General features: G+C 35.9%; 1 protein-coding gene across 1 annotated transcript; it reads left to right on the top strand.

Annotated features, from left to right (window-relative positions):
• The first annotated feature begins 3,276 nt into the window (after positions 1 to 3,276).
• Positions 3,277 to 19,562, top strand: ccnjl (cyclin J-like). The gene is made up of 6 exons (XM_067376041.1): positions 3,277 to 3,506; positions 4,078 to 4,173; positions 9,534 to 9,744; positions 15,090 to 15,389; positions 17,145 to 17,304; positions 17,417 to 19,562. The coding sequence occupies exons 2-6, from the start codon at positions 4,096 to 4,098 to the stop codon at positions 17,889 to 17,891; spliced, it is 1,224 nt and encodes a 407-aa protein (XP_067232142.1). The 5' UTR covers positions 3,277 to 3,506; positions 4,078 to 4,095; the 3' UTR covers positions 17,892 to 19,562.
• Positions 19,563 to 22,442: the final 2,880 nt, after the last annotated feature.

Here is a 22,442-nt window from a genome sequence, read left to right on the forward strand (position 1 = left end):
GCAACTATGGTTACAGACTGTTCATGCATGGAAATGAGAGACATAATAAGAGAGTGAGGTTTCCCCATATCTCTGGTTTATTAACATTTATGCATTTAGTAGAGGCTTAAAGGTGCTAAAGAGGATGTTTTGTTTTAAACATTTTTGCAATATTACTTGAAAATGTCTTTACTAACTGATAAAAGACTATTTATTAGGTGCACTGAAAGAAATAATATTAATATACATTATCTGTGCACATGGTAGGGCAAAGGTAGGATCATCGCGTAAACGATTGGCCCTCTGGCTTGTGAATCACTGCCGTGACGTTCCTTGTGAGAGACGAGCGCGGCTGCGCGCTCCAGTAACTTTCCACACTCCACAGGCGCCGCATGCAATGTTTTTGTCAGGAGACAGGAGTAACAACTGCAGATTATGAGTCACCTGCGGTGAGTCCGACATAATGAATCCACTAACACGACACAGCGAATGCCGGAGGTAAACACTCATATTCCAATACTCGTGTACGAGTTTTGGGAGGCGTTCCTTTGAAATGAGCTGTGAAGGAGGGGGGTTGTTCTTACGCATGCGCTCATTTAAAAAACTCACTAACAGTCTTTGGTCTCTCAATCGACGAAATGATTCTCTTTAGCACCTTTAAGGTTGTAAAGTGATTAAATCTCTCACAAATATTTACATTAAACCAAATTACACAAGTTATAACAGTAAAATGATACCCTAATTTACATGGGATCTTCATCGTAGAGTACAAGAATCTTTGTGCCATTTTTATTTATTACTTTGGATGACACTTTCAAAATGACACTTATAATCTGATAAGTTCGAGCTACATGTAATGTTTCACATACTGTTAAAACTGCACACTGCAAACAGCTAACCTATATAAATCAATGAGATTTTTTAACTCAAAATTCATTTTATCCCTTTACAAGATACTAACTGATCAGACATACACTGACTCATCCTTTTTTTATGTTTTTTATTTTACAAGACAAATATAAGACATTGTAATACATATCAGAGCATATAAAACAAATGTATACAAAAAAATAACAATAAAAAATAAAAAATAATAGGATACAAAGTGTTATATATTATTTGGGCAGTTACATGAATTTGAAAAGCTTTAGAATTTGTATTGTTTTTATAAGCTTTTTGTTCTGTGATCATGTTTGAAAGAGTTTCAAAATATATTGTGCGATCGTTGTTATAAAAGGTAATATGAGGGTTTCTTTTGAGTTATTTTTGTCTTAAGAATATAAAACTTTGCCAAAATAATTAAAAGATTAATAATATAATTTTGTTTTTGAGAAAAATATGGGTTTTGAAAACAAAGTTAAATGTCGTGGGGTTCTAAATTAAGAGTTCTGTTTAATTTTGTCAAATAATTTTGTCTGACCAATTAAAGTCAGTCCAAAAAGAAATAAAAAAAGGGCAATAAAGAAATAAATCCTCAGATGATGTGTTACAAAAAGTACATTTATCGCAGACAGTATGGATATAATGGCTGCATTTACAGGATATGAATCAATTTGTAAATTATTTCTTTTACTTTATTAGAAATTATATATTTATATGGTAAAGTCCAAATGCTGTGCCAAGATATACAATGAGGTTTAAGCCATTTTGATTGACTTGAATGGATCCAACATTAAAAGAATTTCTTATAAAATTGTTATTAAAATGTTTATCAAAAAAGGAGAGGCCATTTACAAAATGTTGAGCATTTTGTATTACTAACATCTACATCTGAGAATTTGGTTAACATTAATTACTTTGTTACATTCTTTTTCATTAACAAAAATAGGTAAAAAAAAAACATATTTTGAAATAAAGTTAGGGTACGTAATTGCCCATTTTTGTCAATAAGCTGCAATTAAAATATTGTGTTGAACCCAATTATACATGTACAATGACTTCTTATTATGAATGATATTACCATTGCTCCATATAAAGCATCTGCTAGGAGAAAAATTGTGTTTGTACAAAAGTGACCATAAGAGTAATGCTTGTTTATGATAATTCGCTAAAGCAATAGGAAGTTTACCAGTTATATAAGAACATTGCAACAGAAAATTTAAGCCCCCAAGTTTTTCAAGTAAAAATATAGGACTATATTGAAAATACTTGTTTGATGTTTTAACAAGTTTTTAAGCCAATTCATTTTTAGAATTTGGTTGAAAATAGTAAAATTAAGAACATTTAACCCACCATCAGATAATTTATTAACAAGGGCATTTTTTTTTATGAGGTTTGTTTCTCCAGATGAAATTAAAGAGTAATTTAATCCATTTGTGAGCATATATCCTTTGGAACACTAAGAGAAGAGAAAAGGTTGCTCTCAAGAGACCTTCTGCCTTTCTCAATACAATTCTCCCTTGAATAGAAAGATGAGTTATACTTCTTTTGCATTTTTTCAATAACAGGCATAAAGTTAGAGTTGACCATTACATCAGTATTTTTAGATATTTTAATTCCCAAATAGGTTACTATACTTTTAACAGCAATATTACACACATAGGTTGTTGTTTTTGAGTTGTAGGATCTCACATTTAGACAAATTTAAATTCAAACCAGAGAATTTTGAGAAACTATTAATTATGTTCAGAGCCAAAGGTACCTCAGTACTATCACCAAGATGACTGATCCTTATCCTGGACGACAATTAGTTTGAAGCAGTAGGTATCTACAGCCCTAATGGGTCCATCTGCTGGCCAAATACAGGCAAAACATCTCAAAATAATATTGGTTACTATTGTACAAAATTAGGACTGAGTTATAGGCTAAAGTAAGCCTAAACACAAATCTGTAAAAAAAAAAAAAAAAAAAAAAGAAGAAAGAAATAAAATAATAATAATAAAAATATTGGTCTATATTTTTCAAATTCCATCAACACCCATTATTGCAAAATGGGAAATGCATAATCACTGATCAGATAAATACGTAAATATGGATCTGAAGCAATGCTAACAGTTTTATTTATGTACATAAAATTATAAAACATAAAAAATATGCTGTTCTTCGCTGTCCTCTACATCAAAATATCTCAATCTCAGCAAACCACATCAACCTGTAGATTTAGATGATAGTTTAACACAAACACACAAACATTCCAGTCTCACATCTATCAATGTTTTAATAAAGTTGACGAGTCGCAACGCTCATGTTAATGTCCGCGCCGCCGCGACTCCTCCCCGTTCAGAGCGACCATGCAGCTCCGCGCACCAACATCATTCAGATCTGCTCCTCTCAGGCCGCTGGGGGAGCACAGCACACTACACGGGACGGCGAAAAAAGTCAAAGGGGTTAACTTGGATACACATGCGGCGGTGTTTTGATGAAAAAAACCATCCAAGTGTACATTGAAGCGACTTTGTTATTCACGGGAAGAATTTTCCTTGATATGGGATTTGTTTTGAAAAGTACACACGCGCGTAGTTGAAGGATATAACTCCAGTATGCGGCAGTTTTGAAACAAAGGGGTCTGGAGCGCCGTTGTCTCAGTGGTAAGACGCGCTGTTGTCTTAATACAGAGCGTTATACTGTTTCCTATAATGTTTCATTTTCAGCTTGTGTTGTAGTTTAGATAGTCGCGGTCGATTAACGCGTTTAACCCGAGACTCTTTGCTTTATTCGTTCACAACTCTCGTGTATACTTGATATCGCTGTAATAGGGGTCTCGTGGCGTGCCGCAGGGGTGGATGTGCGGCGCCGGTCATTTTCATGTCGGACCGATGGACTTTTTAAGAAATAAAGTGACCTTAAAATTGGTTTATCGCTAGACTAATTAGCTATTAAGTGTTCCACAAATAAATAAGACACAGTCGTGATTTTTTGGGATAGAATGAGCGGCTGTTGTAGTTCAGCTTGAGATGAACTGCTTGAACTTTGCTGGACGACTTCAAGCTCACAGTATATTTAGAGAAGAGTTTCCCACAAGCACCCACTTATCTTATGTCTTTAGTTCCCTTGAAGAACTGTAAAATTTTCCCCTAAACAGACCTTAAATAGAAGTAGTGTGGTATAAGTGCCTAAACTGAACAAGAATTGCTTCTCACACTCTTGTTTGTGTTTAAGGATCGGGGCCCTTTCTGGATGGGAAAGATGGAAACAGAGGGGCAGTGGTGGAAAAGCCAGCTCGCAGCAGACATCCATCAGGCGCTGCGAATTAAGGTGAGTTGTAGCCTAATAAACAGCTTTGCGTTCATCATGGGTTGTTGTCACAGTGCAGTTTTAAGCTATTATCCAGGCCTCCGTTGCTTGGTTTGATTGCCACACATTGAGCCAGTATTGGTTTGACTTGTCCAAGCTTTGATGGGGAAGTGTGAAATGTCACACAGCCCTCAGAAAACGTCCCGTAATTGTGGCTTTATGAAGGTTCCTGGCCGTCGCATTGTCTATTATCGTCTGCATTCGTATTCAAAACACACTTCCCTAATAATTTTCATATTGAATATCATTTACAACTAGGAACGCTGTCCCAGGACGAAACCACCAGGGTCCTCTATTTTACCCCCGGTTTCCCAGACGAGGATTAAGCCTAGTCCCATGTTTGAACTGGAAGCAACTTGCATTGACATCTTAAAATATGTGCCATTGTTTTGTCTCAAGATGCACATCAGTAATGTTTTTGTTTTTATAAAAGCTACTTCAATGTCCTAATTGAACTAAGGCCTAATCCTGGCTTAAAGGGTTAGTTCACCCAAAAATGAATGTCATTTATTACTCACCCTCATATCGTTCTACACCCGTAAGACCTTCGTTCATCTTCAGAACACAAATTAAGATATTTTTGATGAAATCCGATGGCTCAGTGAGCATTGACATCTCAAGATCCATTAATGTACTAAAAACATATTTAAATCAGTTCATGTGAGTACATTGGTTCAACCTCATTATTATGAAGCGACGAGAATATTTTTTTGTTTCCCCAAAAAAAAAAAAATAAAACTAGTGATGGCCCATTTCAAAACAGAGCGTTACGAATCAGTGATTCGGATCGCGTATCAAACCACCAAACTGCTGAAATCATGTGACTCTGGTGCTCCGAACCACTGATTCGATTCGTAAAGCTCTGAAGCATTATGAATCATTGAGGGCGAGTAATAAATGACATTTGCTGCGTCCCATTTCGCCTACTTATACTACGCCCTAAAAGTATGTACTCTTTCTGTGAACAAAAAGTACTTACTTTTGAGTGTGTAGCAAAATAGTAGACAAGCTTTGGGACATACTATCACGTCATACAATCGCGTCTTTGCTCTCTGTCGCATCCAGTCACCGTAAACTGCCCTGTCAATCATCTTACATCCTCCACATTTCATTTAGCTAATTTCCTGCCATATCGGAGAGAAATGCAGTACCATGTTGATCTGCAATCGCGGGTCTTTCATGTGAAGAACTAAAAGTTAATTGCCAGTCGGATCTTTATAAAAGTCCACGTTGGTATTTACAGATGAAAAATAACACCGATAACATTAAATAAATATTTTCTATCAGTTTGAACTGATTATTTGTCACTCAAACCTCTCAGCGTTGATCGCGCATATCCGCCATGTTTAGTAGTTTTTTAACACTTTTTACTCGTGTTTGTAGTTCTGAACTGAATCCTCGTCCAACGCGCAATGGGTTGTGGGCAATATTAGCCTTTATAGTGTGCACGGATCCACACTTCGAAAATCTACCGGAAATGGTAAACCATCCGGGGACTTTTGGCATACTCTTTTCAACATACTATGCTTTGGGACACACTTATTTTAATCTCGCATACTATTTAGGTTGGATAGTATGGACATTGGGATGCAGGGACAATTTTCATTTTTGGGTGAACTAACCCTTTAATCAAAGCCTTGTTTGTGAATTCAGGCCTACTTTTAGTTTAAATTTTACACATTTTCTAGTTCTCTTCCTTATTTTACTGTACTTTAAAAGTACTTTCCTATATGTTAATGTCATAGAGTAATTTTACATCAGTCTTGACCAATGTAGAGCTGCTATGTCGTTATTTGACACACTTTGTGTTAGAACACTAGGAAGTGTATTGCTAAACTTTTGTTTCCTCACTGCTGAGTGAATTGCACCCATCAGACAGTGAGGTTTAAGTGCATTTATTTAGTGCAGTCTGTTGTCCTTTTATTGTCCGTCCTGTTTATTGCGGGGTGTGCTCACATCCGGTTTGGAATGTGAAGTGTTCTGTTGGTGTGTGTGTGTTTGTACTTGAATTTGTTAGCTTAAGATTACTCTACTAAACAATCCTGCTGGGTTTATTCAGCATGTGTCAAGGAGTGGCAAAATGATGCATGTGACTGAAAGTGGCTTGCATGGATATTTTTTTAGTTTTCTTCTTTTTTTGTTACGTTATTCTCTTCACCACCTGGTTAGTCAGAGTAGCACTATGTGAAATCTAGCCATGTGTAGGACTAATGGACTGCAGATGCATAGTGGTTCAGCTGTTTGGTGAAATATCTGGAGACTGGAGGTTTGGTGTTGGTGGATTTTATTTACACAGAACAATCTCTCTCTGTTCACCGACGTGCACTGCGCAGTTAATGTTGTGCAGAAATGTTTATGGGATACATCTTTGCACAGATAGGCTATAGTTTAATTTATGTTTTGTGTGGGAGGTTGGCAGACTTCACCTCCTATTTAATTGAAATCTTTTAGGAGGTTAATTAGCAGCTTTGCACTTAATTTTGTCCAAATGTTTTTGATAGATTGTGTTTTCCATCAATTTAAATTTGTTAAAGCTATAATTTGGTCTGTCTTCAGCCATCTAAATGGTATTCAAGCAGGTATATTTCCTCTTTTTTGTGTGTGTGTGTGTGTGTGTGATGTTCAAGTGCCAACCCACAAAAATGTAACACCACAAAGAGCTAGTTTTATTTCCTCTAGCTTTACCTTGTTATAGTATTTATAGATGCTTTTGAAAATTGTCATATTAAAGTTTGTTCTCTTGAAAATGATTTCCATCAAGATATGCAGTTGACAATCTGATCAGCCATTCAAAAACAGCAGCAGCTGTAGGGCTGTCTAAATTGCGGGCAGGCTCTACAAAAGGGCTCCTTGAGAGGGTCAAATCCCAGCCCCTCACCCCACAGGGGACAGATGGCTGTGAGACATGATGGCTAGGCCTGTAAAGGAACCAGCTCCCTCCTGAACTGCCACTATAAAGCGGCACACTCTGCCTGTGGGACTCACGTCTGGAAAGAGTTTGACAATTTAGCTGCTTATTAAGTGTGACTGCAGCCTTTTCGGGAATGTTTGAATTGTAATTTTTATGCAGCTGGTATCGGATGAATTTTTGAGAGCTGCTCTGGTTTACCTGATTACAGAGAATGCTAACAAAAGGAAATTATTATAATGGGTTTCATTGATGGGGAAAAAAAAGAAAACAGTTTAATGCATCTTTGTTGAATGAATGTATTAATTTCTTTCACACAAAAAAAAATATTAAATTTGGAATCGGTTCTTTTTTTTGTGGAAGATATTAATACTTTCATTCAGCAGAATGTATAAATATATTAGGGTTGTCACGATTCCTCAATTAAACTTGAGTGCTTGTTTTTAAAAACAAATCCTTGATTGCAATTTACTAGTGTCGATTAAGTGCCACATTCCACGAATGAAAATCCATGAACCACATTATTAGACTATTTTCTAAGGCTGCACGATATATATTAAAAACATTTAAAAATCATAATATAGCTTGGTGCTATTGTGAAACCACAAAGGCTGCGATTCAATTAAATATATGTGCTGCGGATTTAAGAGTGAAGCGCTCCATTCACAGTAAATGCTGCTCCACACGTACTATGCTGTTTGTTTGGTTTTCCAATAATTTGCATTGGGGAACGCATATAAAGTCTGACGTGCTTTGTGTTTCATAGCAAAGTGTTGCACTGTTATCATTTAAATATGTGGAGTGCAGCTTGGTTAAACTCTGCATATGCTGTGAGTTTGGGTTGCTTATAACATTCATCTGTAAATGCAACATGCATAGTTTCACCTGATTTGTAATGTAAATCTTTTATAAACCTACGCCAACACAGGAGAAGTTTTTGAGTTTGCATGTTTTCATGTCCACGTTCTTGTTCAAGAAATTATAGTATCTGTTGCATTTCTATAATAAAGCCAAATGAAATGTTGTTTGGCCTATTTTAAACAAGAATTTGATCATGCGTGAAAGTCTGACAATCTGTCAAAGTATCTAACGTAAAAGTTTGTATGTAAGGTTCAAAGACATTTAGATGTCCGCATCAATAGAAATTTACAAAAGTGATTTTATATACATTGAAAGCACATTAAAAGCAAGTAAAATGATAAATAAGTTTCAAATAAGTTTTGGGAGAATAAAATATCAAAATGTGGGTGAAATTATGTTCCATTGTCATTCAGTGTTACACTAATATTTATCTAAAAATTGAAACAACATACTTATTCTGGCTTATATGTATTAAAATATATAAAAGAATAAATTAGCATACTAAATTTGATAGCATTTTAAATGAGTAAATATTCTTGCTGACAAATGGGCAAAACCTAGGATAGTGGCAAAGTTAAAAAAAAAAAATTACAAGTAATTAGCATTTAAAAGTAAAAGTAATTAGTCTTTATGCCATAAATAGATTTTTTTTTTTTTTTTTTTTTTTTGGTAGATATCCCTGACAAGGTTGTTACACTGAATGACATTTTAATGGGTGGCTTCTGTAAATCATGGTCAATTCAAAGCTGTATTACACTTATTGTTTTGTGTGTATATATATATATATATATATATATATAAATATAAATATATATATATATATATATATATATATATATATATATATATATATATATATATATATATATATATATATATATATATATATATATATATATATATATATATATATATATATATATATATATATATATATAAATATAAATATATATAATACACACACACACACACACACATATATTACAGTCAAACCAAAAATTATTCAGACATTTTTTTATATTTTTACTAGTGGATGCAGGACACTATAGTTGATTCATGTAAATGAGGATAGCAAAATAAAGTAAACTGTGACACATTATACCTAAAAATTCAGTGGACTACCAGTGAAATTGATAAAAAATGAACCAAAAATTATTCAGATGAATTATACACTTTGACCTGACCATGTTTTGCTTAAGTGTTATCTGACATAATTAAGATGATTTTTTTTTTCTGACACAGTTTAGAGATCGTCATATTTTATTACCCTTTTTTAAATAAACTGAAATCATGATTAAGGATAAATGTTCAAGGTGTCTGATTAAATGTTTTGTCTGTTTGTGTGTGTGTGTGTGTGTGTGTGTGTATATGTGTGTGTTTTTAAACTATAGTGAATAAACTGAATTAATGATAAATGTTCAAGGTGTCTGAATCAATTTTGGTTTGTCTGTGTGTGTGCAATGTTTATTTTTGTAATGCACCATGTTACAATATTGATATATAACAATACTATGGTACAATGTAATAAATTCCTACCACCTTTTCTCCTTAGGAGCTGAAGTTGCCAACCTACCAGGCCCACTCTCCACAGATCGGGATGCGCCGGTACTTTGCCGACCTGCTCGCTGTTCTCAGTAACCGATACCAGCTGTGCCCTACAGCACGACACCTGGCCGTCTACCTGCTCGACCTCTTTATGGACCACTATGACGTAGCGGTGCGGCAGCTGTACGTCATTGCCCTCTCCTGCCTCCTCCTGGCCAGTAAGTCAAAGATTAATTTTGATGCTTTTATGTGCCTGTGGTGCTGGTGTTTGATTCTCTTTACCTGTACCTGATCTGGCAGTAAATGGCAGTGAAGTGAAATTGAACTCAATAAATTTCATTTTGTGACTGCTCGTATTAAACGGAGCAAGCGTGTCTGACTCTGTGCTCCAGTTGCCTGCTGTATTGTGCTGTGTGACAGCTGTGTGTATAAGAGGCCATGGCCTCTGCTGGCCTCAAGACCCTTTAGTCAGTCTCCAAGGCAACCTATCCAATGCACAAATCGGAAAGATACAGCTGCCTTGGCACGTTGCAAGCCCATCACAGTCTAACCGACAATTTCAGGTAGATTTCGAAAGCAGGAGGAGAGAGGCAGTCTTGCAGTGATGCAGAAGTGTCGCCTGATGTCTCCAGTAGATTTATAGTGCAGGAAACAAGGAAGTCTGACTCAATATATCTGTGCTGTGTAATGTGGCATGTTATCAGTGGTGGCACGTCTGCTTACACACAAAACAAAGCGGGACCGATAAGATAGAGGGGGTGACTTGTTTCGCCATGTGTTGGTGTTTTTCACAGATTAAAATCTGGAGCCTAGATCAAGGCAGCCAAAAACAGATTTTGTAATTACAATTATTTCAGATTGCTTTTTGCATATGCATCTGTCCTCAAATGACCTGAATTATCTAAAGGTTGTCTTTAAATGCCAAATCTCTCTCGTACTACTGACCCTCATTATGGTGGCTCTTGTTGGGGGAGGGTTGTTTTGCTCTGGTTGGCAATTGGCAGTGTTCAGGCATTAATTAATTGCTTTCGACTGAATGAATAATGGCTTTGCTCATGTTCCTTGTTTAAATATCCCTCCCTTTCCCCAAGTCATTGATTCAGGCGGCTGCGGCCATTGTTGGGTTTCTCTAAGAGTCGCCTGCAGTCAGTGTGTGTGGGACACGGCTGGACTTCGCGCTTAAAGCTGAGAACATAACAAAGTTTCCATTCAGACAAAGATTTATTATGACAAATTGTAGGGAGCTGCTCTCTTTGTATAAAACTGGCTTGTGATTGCGTATTATAGGAAATCCCATCTTAATGTTCACTTTAGTATTGTTAGTATGCACCTATTTAGAGGTTACCTGTCAGTGTTGTTAAAAATTATTTTTGTTAACTGAAATAAAGCTAAAATAAAATGTAAATATTGGATGAAAAGCATAAACGAAAATCTGAAATGCTCCTTTGGCAACTAATGGAAATAAATTTAAGTACTAAAATGACTAAGACTAAAACTGAAATGAAAATAAGTGGTAACACTTTACAAGGTAAAGTTATTTCATTTTAGATATTGTATTAACGATGAGTAATTTGTTACAGTATATTTATTAATCTTTAAGTTGGTTAATAAAAATACAACTGTTCATTGTTAGTTCATGTCAGATAAAGTCCATTTAGTAATGATAAATTATACAACTTTTAATTTTAGTAATCTATTAGTACATTTTAAAATTCACATTAAGATTAATAAATGCTTTAGAAATATTTTTCATTTCATGTTAAATAATGTTGTCAGCTAATGTTAACAAATGGAGCCTTATTGTAAAGTGTTACCAAATAAATTAAAGCTTAATAGAAATATAAAACTAATAAAAATGACAAAAACACATAACATAAACTGAAATTTGAAAAAAAAAATAAGGAATGGTATGTAAATAATACTAAAATAATAACACTGCTGCTAATTTGCTTTGATTTAATTTTTTTAAGCTTGTATAATTTGAAGCCAGACCGTAACCTGGTATTAAGTCAGTATTAAAGGTGCCCTAGAATTAAAAATTGAATTGGCATAGTTAAATAACAAGAGTTCAGTACATGGAAATGACATACAGTGAGTCTCAAACACCATTGTTTCCTCCTCCTTATATAAATCTCATTTGTTTAAAAGACCTCCGAAGAACAGGCGAATCTCAACATAACACAGACTGTTACGTAACTGTCGGGATCATTAATATGTACCCCCCCCCCCATATTTGCATATGCCAGCCCATGATCAAGGCATTACACAAGGGCAGCCAGTATTAACATCTGGATCTGTGCACAGCTGAATCATCAGACTAGGTAAGCAAGCAAGGACAATGGCGAAAAATGGCAGATGGAGCAATAACTGACATGATCCATGATAACATGATATTTTTAGTGATATTTGTAAACTGTCTTTCTAAATGTGTCGTTAGCATGTTGCTAATGTACTGTTAAATGTGGTTAAAGTTACCATCGTTTCTTACTGTATTCACAGAGAAGAGCCGTCACTATTTTTATTTTTAAAAACTTGCAGTCTGTATAATTCATTCATATATATATATATATATATATATATATATATATATATATATATATATATATATATATATATATATATATATATATATATATATATATATAATAATTAGCTGTGTAAACTTTGTTTATGCACTGTTTAAGGCAAGCGCGAGAGTGTGAGGATTTAAAGGGGCCACAACCTGAATCGGCGCATTTCTAATTATGCCCCAAAATAGGCAGTTAAAAAAATGAATAAAAAAAATCTATGGGGTATTTTGAGCTGAAACTGCCGAGAGCTTCTGCTTAGATCAACGTTAAAAACTAGCTGAGTGAAAACATTAGTGTCCTGAAATCTAATTTTTAGATGATAATGCTCAGGGATGAATGATGGCTAAATGCAGCTTGAGGATATGCATGGATGAACACTTGAGATTGATGTTATCAGCACAATTAGCCCCCACACCCACCCCTTCTCATTCTTTTTGCTGAAAACTTTGGAGGAGGAGGAGAGGGTGAGATATCAGGCTCATTTCCTCTGCTGAGCTGGGGTGATGGGGGTTTGTTATGGTAACCGGTTTAAAGCACAATGCATGACGTGAAACTCGTTTTTTTTAATCAAATCTGATAGCACGTAAATATAAAAAGGTCAACGTTTTTGATATTGAAGGTGTATTCTTTGCATGTTTGAAGGAATAACAAATACAAGCCAACCATAATCATGTGGTACTTTTCCATCTTCATCAAGAAGCCCTGTTGAAATGGCATCTGTCCTGTAACTAATGGGGCTGCAGCTCACTTTTTTGAGACAACGGTGTAGAGTAGCATGTCAAATGCAGGCTGGCCCTTTCCTCAGAAGGACGAGGGAGGGGTGAGGAGCTGAGGGCCCTAGAGGGGCATGTTTGAACTGAAACACTCAGCGGGGTTCCTGATATTCAGATTAGTGTGACACATGCCCCCTTGAGGTTTGATGCTAATGAAAAGAATTTGTACACCCCAGATAATTAAGAAAAGACATTGTGCAGATTTTTTTTTCTGTGTGTGTGTGTGTGTGTGTGTCAGCTCTGCATTTTTGACCATGAAGGTCTACCGGTGTTTCCTGTTCTGCTGCGGAATATACAGTGACACAGTTTTGAGTTTAAGTTGAATGCTTGAATTGAGTTTGATGAAATTAAATACAATAAGGCAAAACATTTCTATTGCTTTGTCTACTTATATTTTGGGAATGGATTTCAAATATAATATATATAAGGCTATTATATTAACACTTGAAAACTTTTCGAATGCGTTTTATCTATATATTTTATTGTTTTGTTTTTGTCCATGACCCAGACTTTCAATCTTAAAATGTTATTGCATTTTGATATAAATTTGGTAAAATACACATTTAAACTAAGAGTAAAATAATAATTGTAGACAAAATTACCATTCCAAGATTTTGTCTAATTACGCAAAAAGGAAATATATAATTGTGTATTAAACATTTATAAAATGCAGCTTGAATATGAATAAATGCCATTTCATATGAGAATGTCATGGATGTTTTAGAAAAATTCCCAGAATTCACCTGTAATGCATGTACAGTCAAACCAAAAATTATTCAGACATTTTTGATACTTTTGATATATTTTTACTAGTGGGTGCAGGACACTATAGTTCATTTATGTAAGCTAGGATAGCAAAATAAAGTAAACTGTGACATATTATACCCCAAAATTATTCATACAGTGGACTACCAGTAAAATTGATAAAAATTTGGAACCAAAAATTATTAGTACAATTTGACCTGACCATGTTTTGCTTAAGTGTTATCTGACATAATTAAGATTAATTTTTTTCTGACACAGTTTAACTCTGAGATCTTGTCATATTTTATTACCATTTTTTAACTATAGTGAATAAATTGAATGAATGAATTAAATGTTCAAGGTGTCTGAATAAATTTTGGCTTGACCGTAGACTGCTGAGAAACTAAAGTGAGTTTGATGACTGATAAGTGTGTTTTAAGAGATTTTATTTTCTAAATGTCCACAAAACAAAAGTGCTGATAGCTGAAGAAACCGCCATTTATTGACCCGTTAATCTCAGGGGTTACTTAATGTAAATGTTTTAGATCGCAGAGGTTCGACTGGGCGAACACCTGGTGTAACGTATTACTTGCCAAAACTATGCATTGCTGTGAGCATTTATTGAATTACCATCTGACTCTTCTAATACAGGGTGTTTATATGACAGCTTGTAGTAGTTACAGATGCAGTTTAAAATATTCAAATCAAAGTGTATTAAAAAATCTATACGTAGCGAGTATTTGTTGTAAAGGCCTGATAGTGCTTTAAGGTGTACCGTTTCATTTAATAGGATGAAGACGTGACATTTCTATAGCATGCGTTGATTGAAAGTGTCAAGGAATGAAGGTGCGACCTTGGTTTCTCTTTGCTGTTTGGACTGTGTCTCTTCCACGCCAGCCAGTGATCTGTGGGGGACTGTGTGCGCTCAACCATGAGCCGCAGGAGTCAGAGGTCGTGGGGCCCTTATTGTTGGAGCATTAGACTGCAGGGGAAGCAATACTAGGGAGTCTTGGACTTTGGGGAAAAGATATTAACACCTAGCACCTAGAGTCAGGAAGGGGAAACCAGGAGAACAAAGGAATTCTGCAGAAAAGGGCTAATTCACCATGAGGCAGCTGTGCTCTCTCATTACAGGAATTCACAAAATACCTCACCTTAATGATGTCAGTGCATATCCTTTTAAAGAAACCCGAGCATTTGAATGAAAAACAGAGATGTATTGTTCTTAGATCAAGAATGTTTTAGATCTTAGTGACATCTGATAATGGAGGCTTCTTTAACAAGGAAAAAAGAAATAGCTATAAAACACTGCCTTCATCCATTACACATCATGAATCTGTAACGTGACATCTCTGATGTGTCAGCGGGATAATCCACAGGGGGATGCATTCATGTTTTATCATCGTAATTTAACCAAGCATGTAACACTGAACAAATTAAATGCTTGAGCTCAAGTACTTGCTCGTCTTTGCACAGGTAAGTTTGAGGAGAAGGAGGACCGTGTGCCCAAACTGGAGCAGCTGAACACTCTGGGCTTCATGTGCAGTCTGAACCTCACCCTCAACAAGCGTGACCTCATCAAGATGGAGCTGCTGCTGCTGGAGACGTTCGGTTGGAACCTGTGCATGCCCACACCTGCCCACTTCATCGACTACTACCTCCATGCTGCTGTCCAGGAGGGTGACCTGCACAACGGCTGGCCCCTCTCCTCCCTGTCCAAGACCAAAGCTTTCATGGACAAGTACACACACTACTTCCTGGAAGTCTCTTTGCAAGGTAAGAAAAACTATGGAATTTTAATTTGAATTTTATTTAAATTACTTATTTTTAAATAAAATGCAGTCAAACCAAATGTATTCAGACACCTTGAACATTTCATTCATTAATACAGTTTATTCACTATAGTTTAAAACATGGTAATAAAACATGACAAGATCTCAGAGTTAAACTGTGTCAGAAAAAATTAATCTTAATTATGTCAGATAACACTTAAGCAAAACATGGTCTGGTCAAAGTGTACTAATAATTTTTGGTTCCAAATTTTTATCAATTTTACTGATAGTCCACTGTATGAAGAATTTTTATGTATAATATGTCACAGTTTACTTTATTTTGCTATCCTCACTTACATAAATGAACTATAGTGTCCTGCACCCACTAGTAAAAATATATCAAAAATAATTTTCAAAATAATTTTTGGTTTGACTGTAAGTAATGTTCACGATGATAAATCATGACAGCAATTATATGGGTCAAAGTGTAGCTTGAGAAGATTCATATTGTAAAATTGATAAATCATCATTTTTATGCAACACATTTCATCATTATATAACAAATCTTAATATACACTAGCTTGGAGTCTACTTTTTTTTTGTTTTTGTTTTTTTAAAAGGAAGTCTCTTATGCTCACCAAGACTGCATTTATTTTTTATCAAAAAAGTAAAAACCATTATATTGTGAAATATTATTACAATTTAAAATAACTTTTCTATTTTCTTATATTTTAAAATGTAATTTATTGACGTGATGGCAAAGCTGAATTTTCAAAATTACTCTAGTAATTTGTAAATTTTAATTGGCTTGGCAACTGTAAAGGTTACTGACTAATGATCTTTATAATTACTTTGAAGAACAAAAATTATGTACATTGACATTTACAATAATGCAATTTTTAATTTATTAATTTTAATTATTTTTAATAAAATATACATTTAAACAAAGTATGTATTTTATTTTGTTTATATGGTTAATAAATAATCATTAATTGATATAATTTATATATCACTTGATTATTTTTTTAGGCGAGACACCCCAGGTGAATAAGGTAAAAAGAAAAAACTAATAGATATCATCATACTTCCCCAGCTGATTGATTACATTAAGAATTGCAAACATTTTTGTATTACAAGTTTTCTGAAATGTTGTTTAAATATGCAAATGAGGCATTGTCTGATTAAATATGCATTAATTTGCATACATTTCTAGAACAAAAATCTGAATATTGGATAAAGTCGGGTTCATAATTCTTGTCAGCAAAATTCTCATTCTTTGACACATTAGTCAAAGGATTTACAGAGGGGATTTTGGATATCTCTTTATCACTCCATAATTCAAAAAATACTATCAACAGCCAGAAAAAAATTAATTTTCACCATTTTTTTTTTTTTTTTAAGGAATATATAGACTCCGTGCAGGAGATAAACTCATTTTGAGAAAACAGCCTTTAAGGATATGTACTGTAATTGAAATCCACCGATGCAAAGTGCTATAAAAAATACACTTAAGTTTATTTTGGAATAAATAAACGTAAGTGTACGTAAGTGTATTTTCAGACTGTTCCACCAGTCTGAAAAAAAAAAAAACACTTTATGAAAAGCCAAAAAGCACAAAATCTCAAAATTGAAAGGTGCATGAAAAAGGTGTCCCCATTAAGTATTTTTTTTACAAGTTTTGTGCCTAACAGCCTCTTAACCATAGTAAAATCACATAGGAGGATATAATATAGCATGTTTGTGTGCGTCTATGTTGTAGATCATGCCTTCCTGAGCTTCAGGCCCTCTCAGGTGGCAGCTGCTTGCATAGCTGCATCCAGAATCTGCCTGCAGATCTCCCCCAGCTGGACCACTGTCCTCCACCTGCTCACGGGCTACTCTTGGGATCATCTGACGCAGTGCATCCAGCTCATGTTACTGTAAGAGCAAACCGCAGCATATACTCTTGTTCATACAGCATAATGTGCCCTGAAGTAAACCACACGTTTCACTTCACCTTGCCCTTACGGTGCCTTTTGTTTCATTTTTCAGCGCTCATGACAACGACGTAAAAGAGGCCAACAAATCAAAATCTTCCCCTTCCACCGGTCAAAGTCTCCAGCCACAAGCTCACATCCCCCCCAGCCCCGCCACCCCTTCTCTGCAGAGGCAGCCCACCTCCAGCTCCCAGCAGCTGCTCCTCCAGGCCAGCAGCTACCCACAGCTCTCCCAGCACTCGCCAGCACTATCCCAGCTGCACATGCTGGCCGACTGCCAGGCCCTGGGACCGGTGGGCTCTCGGGAATATCTGCAGCCCCATCAGGCCAGTCTGATTTCAGCCTCAATGCCGGCCAGCTCGTTCACTTCTTTCCCCAGCTTGGCGTCGGGGCTGCGAGGCTTGCCCCTCCAGGGTCCCATCTCCATGCAGGTGAGCATGGGGCCCGAGCGCCACTGCCTCGGTCTGACTTATGGGAGCGGCTACTTAAGCTCCCACCACACCTTCACAGCCGGCTGCTTTGACAGGTGACGCCAGGAGAGGGAGGACAAACTCAACCTTGGGCTGCCGCCGTCCTCCACCCTCCCCGCCCCCGAGGGGCTTCGTCCTGGACGCCGACGAAAACTTTCCAAACAGAAGACCAACAGTCGAGTGGATCCCACAGAGGTTATAGTATTAACTTAAAAAAAAAAACAAAAAAAAAAAACGGCTCTCATTTTTTAGCTTTGGATGCTTCCTTTTGGGATTTTTATGAACTGAGGATGTCTATTTTTAAAGATTATTTAGTTAAGTGAGAACCTTCTTCCAGTGCTGTGCCACTATGGACAAACTGTCGACCTCGACAAAAGAGAAAGGATGCTCCTCCTTTTTTTTTTTTTTTTTTTAAGCATACAGCCTTAAGAGGAGAAATCGTGGAGATCTGCATTCCATCCCACCAGCATTTTCAAACGAGTCCTTGAACTTTCACACTGGATTTTGCTGTATGGTCCTTTGATGCTGCTGCCTTTTTATATGAACTGATGGCTTTACGACCAAGAATCCTGTCTCCCTTCTGGTCTTGTTTACAGTGACATGCCGCATATCAGGGATGTACAGATCATACAAACAACATACTATTGAACCAGCTGATTTTTGTATGAAGTGCAACTCCTATTGTTCTTGTCCGTATTTCTTTCCGATTCTGTTTTAAACCAATGCGGTCTGTAGAGAAGGTTGACGTTACGCTGAGGCTCCAGTTCCCTCAGGCAGATGGAGGGAGACGCCCCAGGGGATGGAGGCATCTGTGCTCCCTCTATTCTGGAAGCCATGCTTTACTAGTTTCTCCTCCCCACAGGGAAAAATAGCCATGAGTTCTGCCCTGTGCTACGAAGACGACTTCATTGTGCCGTACCTCTTCCTATCAGACACTGTGGCTCGTAAAGATTACCTCACTGTTACACTGTTGTTCACATTTACCTCCAAGGTCATGCTAATAACTAGTTTAACCTCACCGCTCGGGATAGAAAAGATGGATCTGCTGTTACAGTGTGCTTCAGTTGTAGCGTCATACCTTTAGATCAACATTTTAGTCCAGAATCAAACAGAATATTTTAAAGCAGACTGTAATATTTGGTCCAAAATATTTTGTTATTGTTGTAAACTAAAGATAAAATGAACCAAACATTCTTCGTTTCTTTCCTTTTACTTATTGTCTTTTTTTTTTTTTTCTTAGACTATACAATGAATTATGTTGACTGGCCTTAAGACCAAAGTGTCTGCTTTACATCCTGCTGAATGAGAAGCTTTTTCAACCACTTTACTGGACTTTGGATCAAAATCTTTCTTCTATAGTCCTGAACTTTGAACTACCTCAATATATTGCCATTTACTTGCTGATTCCGCAGGGCTTGTCCTTTAGTTTTATGTTTTTTCTTAATTGGTCAGAACATTCACATGCTTTGTTGTATTTTTTATTTTTTTTTTAACCCAGAACTTGTTTTTGTGTGTGTTGAAGTCCAGTGTTTTGTATAGTTAGAGAACGGTGTTCACTGTAACAGACACGCACTGTTTGATATTTTAAGTCATTCTCTTGTTGAAGCCTCTGTGTGTGCAATATGTAATCATTAGTTTTTATTTTTCCATTTTGTACCACTACTTTTTTTTTTTACTATGTAGAATTAGTTTTTTTTTGTTGGTTTGGTTTGTTTTAACACGCTATTACTGCTTACATGCAGTGATTTATTTTTCCACCAAGAAAATGTTGCACATTGCAACCAATGTCTCCTGAATCTCTAGACATTTAGTAGACTAGAGAATTGATTCTGCCCATTCAGTGATCTAATGGGTTTATTTAAAATCCTGTATTTGGGTAGGGAAGGGGATAACAAATGTAAATTGGATGAAATAAAATGAAGAAAAAAAGCACAAAAGCTTGGTAAATGTGTGAATCATAAATTTTGAATAGACGATGGATTTGCATGGCTCAAGGCGAGTTGTTTCATGTGAATGTCTGGACTCATTGCACATGAAAAGGTCTTTGGTGGTGGGGGTTGGAGGGGCGGGGGTCGTGTTCATTTGGCTCCACCCCAAATACCACTGCCCTCCCCCTTCCTCCCCGCATGTAACGTGCTGGACTAAAGACAATGGGGGAGATTCCTGCCCCACATGGTGGTTCTTCCTGTCACTAAACACCACTAAACAAATAAAGCGCATCCAACGGAGTACCACTGATCGTTACAGAGATAAAAGCTCTTGGGCTCAAATAACAGCTGACAATAGCTACAGTGAAGTTGGAGTAATGGACAAAGTTATTTTTCTGTTCATGGGTGTTTTAAGGAAACATCTGTGTGGTGCAAAACACAGAGAAGATAACATTTAATATTGGAAGGTAAAGATATCCTTTGACTGACTATAGTGGTTAAGGGCTTTTACTTGGTAGTTAGTTGCATAAAATAATATCGGTGGCCATGATGTGTTAACATATTAGACCCAACCAAAAACATTCCAAACCTGTATGATTTTTCTTTCTTCTGTGGAACACAGATGTAGTTATTTTGAAGACTAAAATATATTTAAACTGTTTCAGTTCCCATTGACTTCAATTGTATTTTTTTGTCCAATGTGAACCGAAATGACTTGTTTATCAACATTCTTCATCTTTTGTGTTCAGCAGAAGAAAGTAAGTCATACAGGTTTGGAACAACATGAGGGTGAGTGAATGATGACAGAATTTAAATGTTTGGGTGAACTATTCCTTTAATAACCTTTATAAAACCTTTCTTGACTTGAGGAGTCTTATTACACAACCTCATATAACTTTATTTTTTTAAGAGGCCATTTCACTTTTATAGGCTATAAAATTGGTCTAGGCATATGACAGTTGGCAAATGGTTTATAGTTAACTTAAACCTAAAATACTAGTATTTTTCTCTCACACACACCTATCATTCACTTCAGAAAACATTGATTCATCAACTGGGGTCGTATGGATTACTGTCGTAATCTTTGTTCATCTGAAGAAAAAGTAATCTTGGATGGCAAATGATGAGAGAATTTTAACATTTGGGAGGAGTATCCCTTTTAAAATGTTAACAATTAATTCCTGATAAGGTGGAGCTTGCGAATTATGGGTTTTGCATGGATTCGCCTCTTATCTGTTTAATTAAAGAGATTGGGTGGATAGCAGACAGAGAGAGGGGCCCTCCCTTTGTGCTGGAGCCTGGTGGGGGGGGACATGGGCAGACCATGGGAGGTGGGCCACATGGTTGAGTTGGTGTGATGATGAAGAGACACGAAATCGGATGAGGGGGGTTGAGTGCTGGCAAAGGGGCAGTTGGGTAATGGATCATTTTCACAACCTTTGTTTGCAAAGCAAGGAAGGGGAGGGGCTGGCACCTTTTTTCTTAATTATCAGGAGGGGGTACCTCTAAACTGAAGCGCACCCTTGACGGCTTTTGTTTTATTTCTTTATTCATTCATGATCCATAAGAATGAACTGTTTTGATGAGTTAAAGATTAAACATGCTACGCCTTTTAAAATAAATTTAGGCCTACTTTATTTTTTGTATTGCTTAAAGTCTTAATCTAAAATAAATGCAGTGAAGCATGTGACTCTGGACAACAAAATAATGAAGGTCAGTTTATTGAAATTGAGATTTATACATCATCCGAAAGCTGATAAATAAATAAGCTTTCCATTGATGTATGGTTTGTTAGGATAGGACGATTTTTGGCCAAGATACAACAATTTGAAAATCTGGAATCTGAGGGTGCAAAAAAATAAAAAATAGAAATATTGAGAAAATAAAGTCCTTAGCAATGCATATCCACTCACAAAAATACATTTTCGATATATTTACGGTTGGAAATTTACAAAATCTCTTAATGGAACATGATCTTTACTTGATATCCTAATGATTTTTGGCACAAAAGAAAAATCGATAATTATAACCTTTACAATGTGTTGTTGGCTATTGCTACAAATAAACCTGTGCTACTTATGACTTACATATACCTATATAAATATACCTGTGCTACTTATATTTATGTTTTGTGGTCAAGGGTCACAAATCAAGCCACACCACCCCATATTGCCCTCAGTATTTTTTATTTTTTATTTTCTTGCTTAATATCTTAATCTTAAAAAAAACAATGCTGTAAAATCAAGACCCACTTCCTTTACTTTATTAGTATTGCCCTCAGTATTTTGTTTTGTTGTTATATGTGTGTGTGTGTATGTATATATATGTATATATATATATGTATATATATATATATATATATATATATATATATATATATATATATATATTATTGCTTAAGAACGTCTGAATTTTAAAAAATAAATCAAGCCCCCACCTGTGTTCTTTGTTATCATTAGTGTTGTCATTGGTATTTATAAAAAAACAAATGCTTCTGTCTTTGTTAGAGAACTGCTTGTGGGTTCATGCAGGATTTAAGTGTTGACTGCCCTCCAGTGGTGGTCATGCTGCCAGCAATCATTCTAATTTGATTAGATATTTCACCTCTTTATAATGAGGCATTAGTAGATGCTCAGTTCATCATTTAATCACTAGACAGATGAAGTGGAAAGATCAGGAGACA

This window comes from Chanodichthys erythropterus, chromosome 22 (genome assembly GCF_024489055.1).
Source record: "Chanodichthys erythropterus isolate Z2021 chromosome 22, ASM2448905v1, whole genome shotgun sequence".
NCBI lineage: Eukaryota > Metazoa > Chordata > Actinopteri > Cypriniformes > Xenocyprididae > Chanodichthys > Chanodichthys erythropterus.